Source organism: Volvox carteri, assembly GCF_000143455.1.
Source record: "Volvox carteri f. nagariensis unplaced genomic scaffold VOLCAscaffold_80, whole genome shotgun sequence".
In the NCBI taxonomy this organism is placed as follows: Eukaryota; Viridiplantae; Chlorophyta; class Chlorophyceae; order Chlamydomonadales; family Volvocaceae; genus Volvox; species Volvox carteri.
Genome location: NW_003307623.1, coordinates 509,953 through 515,149, shown reverse-complemented (window position 1 = coordinate 515,149; position 5,197 = coordinate 509,953). Strand labels below are relative to the sequence as shown.

Below are 5,197 nucleotides of genomic sequence, written 5' to 3'. Positions count from 1 at the left end.
CACATACACATACACATACACATACACATACACATACACATACACATACACATACACATACACATACACATACACATACACATACACACACACATACACATACACATACACACACATACACATACACATACACACACATACACACACATACACACACATACACACACATACACACACACACAAACACGAGGGGGTGTCCATCTGCCCACTTGCTGCCCGTCATCCCTCATTGCGGAACCTAACCCCTTTATCCTTCCCCCCTCACACACACAAAGCCCCCACGGTTAACCCCCCACCCCCGAACGAACTCCCCTCCTATCTCCCCTTCATTGTCCTCTGGTGGCCTGTGTCTTCTGCCGCTGTCTTCCACTTCTGTTGATATAGAGGTGGGAAGTGATGCACGCAGCAGCCGCCTGACGCCTCTGGCGCCGCTGGCCGGTCCAGCGCCGCTCCGGGACCCACGGGTCCGTGGTACCTCTTTGGTAACTGGACAGTCCCCGCTAATGCACCGAGGCAGTACGAACGGCAGCAGCCTGACATACAGACCGACAGGCATCCCCATCGCCGCCGCTGCCTGCGGCACTGGGCCTGCAAGCGTCTACCGTACGACGAACAGCGGCAGCGGCGCCTTCGGACTCGCCAAGTTGCCATCTGCGCCGCCGGCGCCACCGCCAGCGGCTGCGCTGCAGCTGGCGCCGTCGTGGCTCGTACCGACATCATTGCCCGGCTCCGACGCCGCCGCTGCTGCCGCTGCTTCCAGATTACCTACTGGCGGCGGCGGCGGTGACCGTGGCGCCGCCAGCATTTCCGACGTGTCGGAGGTTGGCGGCGGCGGCGGTGCTGGCGGCAGCGGTGTCGGCACCGCCGTTGCGGCGGCGGCTGCGGCGAGCCTGGCGGCGGCGTGCGCCCCTCCGATCTTGAACGATTCCGAAGGCCGTACCCCTGCCTTGCCGCAGGGCGCCGCCTGCCTCGCGCCGGCGGCGGCGGCGGTGCTTGCGGCGGCGCCAGGTAAGGCCTCCTTGGTGCCACGTGCCGTACAGGTGGTTGACCTTGGAGAATTTAAGCTCAAGGGGTTGCCGCGGGGTCAGCCAGTGGTGGCGTTACAGTTAAGAAGGATGCGCGGGCAACCTGGAGATGCTTTGTTGCAGCAGGAGGATATTGGCGGCGGCGGCGGCGGCGGCGGCGGCGGCGGCAAGGCGCAGCAGGTGCAGCGCGGCACCGGGCTCATTGACGAAGTAGCGGTGTCGCTGGCGATGCCGCCTGCTCTGCTGGCGGCATGTACGGATGAGGACGTCGACGCGCCATGAGGGCGTCGTCCCCGCCATCCTCATGATGATGATAACGGCACACAAATAATGGGGTTCTGACACGTACGGCATTCTGTACGTCATATACGATAATCACGTGCGAATGCCCGTACTCCTACCTTTGCAAGAAGAGGCGGGTTTTGGAGTGATTGATGTGAGTGACTTTTGCAGTCGGATGGAGGGGCCCTTGACAAGGGTTTGGTCTCGAGACTTTTGCAGGGTACTGTACGGCATTGTTGCGGCCACAACTTCGCACATGCGGCAGAGATGCTGCACCACAATTCTTTTAGTAGCGCAGTAGCAGTAGCAGTTGCAGTATCAGTAGCACGCACATCCATTTCATTCGCATTTGCATTTGTGACAGAAGTCAGGCGACATGATTAAAAGAAAGCGGAGGGCTCAGCGTATCCAGGTGTTGGCCGCGAACCCGCCGGTGTACGTGCCTCATGTCGTAATGTGTACGTGCCTCATGTCGTAATGTGTACGTGCCTCATGTCGTAATGTGTACGTGCCTCATGTCGTAATGTATACGTGCCTCATGTCGTAATGTGTACGTGCCTCATGTCGTAATGTATACGTGCCAGGATAGCTCGAAAATGGTTTTGGTATACCAATCCTCCGCATTTGATGATTCAAAGGCGACGGCTGAAAAAAAACGAAAAAAACTTAACTACGCATCTCGCGGCTTGGACATCCACACTACATATTAAGGATATCGAGTGACCGGGGCCCCAGCTCGGCGCGCTCGCATTTTGTTCCGTTCAGCATATCCAGCACGACGAGCAAAACCGTTGTCAGCTGACATTTTCGGTAGCAGTGCTTTCACTGGTTTTAACAAATCCACACACTCCCGAGATCTGGTGCTGTTGTTTTCCTTGTCAACCTTGTGCCGTACTATGCCATGCCATTGGCCGTTACACGCCGTACATCTACGGCCGAGGAAAGCTAGGGCTTTTTCATTTGTCCTAGGTGTGTGTTATTAAGCATGTATGCTGAAGAGTGTGTTTTATAAAGCCGGAAGGGAATTATTCCGTACGACGCCAAAATAACCAAAATATCCCTGACGATGTGAACATACTCTAAAAAAACTTTAACACTCCAAAGATAAAATGCACTTGGGCTGGGGCGGGTGTTGCTTTTTCTATGTGGCCATTGTTTGCTGTTTGTATGTACGTATGTGTGAATGTGGGTGGGGTGGGGTGGGGTGCGTGTGAATGCGTGTTTGTATATTATGTATGGGTTTTGTATGGGTTTTATGTGTGTGCGATGGTGGAGTACAGTGCACCTTTAGCTACATATAAACACACACTTGTGCGTGAGGCTGTTCTCGAGTGCACATGCGTCCGTGTGCATGTGCATGTGTGTGTGTGTGCATATGCATGTGTGTGTGTGTGTGTTCCTGGTTTTGCTGTTGGGTTTTTGCGTGGTTGCATCATCGTCATCGAAACTCAAAGCTGGTTGGGAGGCTTGCTCTGGTTTGTTCTGTTCTGGTGTGAGTGTGTGAAGTGGGAGGGCTTAGCTTTACCGGTAGCGGCTAGCCGGGCCGGGCAGTCCCCTTCCCCCCCGAGATCATAGAAGCATGCGGATCTTTCTCACCCATGCCGACTTCTCTTAGAGGAGTCAGTGACTTTTCACCTGGTTATGCACCCACCACCCCTACCACCTGCATCTAATGGGATCGATCGGGTTCAACGGCGGCTTGAAGTCCACCCGTCCTGGACGGCTCACAAATCTCACATATAATTATATTCCAGACGCATCACCGTCCAACGACAGGGGGGACGTATCCAATTTCTCCCGCAGTCGATGGATTTTCACACCGTTCATTGGTAGCATCGATCTGGGAACCTTTCAGGGTCTGCATCTGTAAGTCGTACCTTGATACGTGTGATCTGTTTCTGGAACTTCCTGCATTATGTGCATTTCTCTTGATAACTTGATCACTACTCCTAAGAAAGACTTGCGCATGATGATATTACGACCCAAAGTTATTGGTGTGTATGTATGTATGTACGTATGTATGATTGTTTTAAAGTAGGGGGCTTACAGCTTGACATGCGAGTGGCGCCGCTACTCGCCTCTGCCGGTGTAGTCCCTGCGACCCGCTACCCGATGCCTTCCCCCCGGGGGTATGAGGGGGGGGACGCCACCACCCTCATCGTCCTTCTTATCGCCCATATGTGTGCCGCGGCTTCTGTGAAGCCAGTGACTTTTTCTGATTCAGCACCAACTACCAACGACCAGCATTCTGTATATCCCACCAGGACAACTCCATTACTGGTCGGCTCGCATATGACCCTGGTCCCTCATCGTCCGTCGACGAAGGAGTGCAAATACCCGCTTACTGTCGAGGAATGGTTGCCCCACTGTCCATTGGTATTGAACTTGAAACATGCCACGGACACTAAGCCGCGCCTTAGCATATCGGCTGTGTCTGGCACCGTATATGTATATTCGTATGTATCTACGTATGTATGACTTAGATTACACTGTGGGCCGCGAGAGCCGGGGGCCGAAGCCGAAACACAGCGCAAGGGTCGGGAGCACACATGTATGTATGTATGTATGCATGTATGTATGTATGTATGTATGTATGTATGTATGTATGTATGTATGTATGTATGTATGTATGTATGTATGTATGTATGTATGTATGTATGTTTTACCTGTGTAACCATGTGGTGTGGGTACCTGATCATTCTCGTAAATGGTTATGATACTGGTTCGCGTAACCTTAGTCTACTCGTACGACACTGCCGTACTGGTATGGTGGCATGCCACGGAAGCGCATATCGCATTGCAATGCATCGCATCATCATGACGCCAAAGCGCCATGCGCCCTTGGTGCGCCGTCTTACACACTTAGGGTCATTTCCGACTGCTAAATTTACTAAGGGTTTTGCACTCGCGGTTTATTAGGGTAGCTACAGCCGCCGCCGCCGGCGCCGCCGCCACCGCTGCGGCTGCTGCTGTGTTGGTTCACGCTTGGCGTACACAGGACATACACACAGACACACAACACACTCGAAGGCCGCGTTTGGTTTGCGGCTTTACCTGTTGGGTTGGTTGGTTTTATGGACTGGTAGCTGTATTAACTAGAGCGATGGTAACAATAACAATAACAGTGATGTCAATGGGGGAGGGGGAATTGTTGTTTGGTTTCTTTCTTGCGGGTGGACCGACTGACACACACATTTGGGTTCGCTCCTTCTGTTCCTTCTGTACCCTCCGTGTCGGGCCAGAAGGAGTTGGTGTTTTAGGGGTTTAGGGGGCCCCAGCAGGGGGAGGGTGGTGGGAGAGGGGGCTCGACGCCAGCGACGGAATGCCCGGTCACCAGTCACGGTGCTTGATATCCGCCGGGTAACCGAACATCTTGTCCCGGGCACCTTTTGGGTGGTTGGGGCATTTCCTCTCCACTCCTCCATAACACCGAAAGCAGTCAGCTGAGGCAGTCACTTGGCCGTTGGTACTGGGGAAAGAAGCGATAAGGTTGTCCCCGTGGTGAGTGGTGGTGGTGGTGGTGACATATGTATGTATGTATGTATGTATGTATGTATGTATGTATGTATGTATGTATGTATGTATGTATGTATGTATGTATGTATGTATGTATGTATGTATGTATGTATGTATGTATGTATGTATGTATGTATGTATGTATGTATGTATGTATGTATGTATGTATGTATGTATGTATGTATGTATGTATGTATGTATGTATGTATGTATGTATGTATGTATGACGTTGATTACACTGTGGGCTGAAAAGCCGGGGGCCCAGGGCCGAAGCACAGCGCGAGGGGCGGGTGCATACGGCTGGTTAGTCTCATGCACTCCGCCCCCGGGTCAGGCCGCACGGGAAACGACGGCCGGCACGCAACAGCGCTGTT

At 53.0% G+C, this 5,197-nt stretch overlaps 1 protein-coding gene across 1 annotated transcript in view; it reads left to right on the top strand.

The window, feature by feature from the left end:
- The window catches only part of VOLCADRAFT_99000 (uncharacterized protein), a gene marked incomplete at both ends in the record, with an annotated part of 22,120 nt that extends 20,813 nt beyond the window's left edge, over positions 1–1,307 (top strand). The window contains one exon of the mRNA XM_002957822.1: positions 387–1,307. Coding sequence (XP_002957868.1) covers positions 387–1,307 — 921 coding nt within the window. The remainder of the gene's footprint in view (positions 1–386) is intronic.
- Between the last annotated feature and the right edge of the window lie 3,890 nt (positions 1,308–5,197).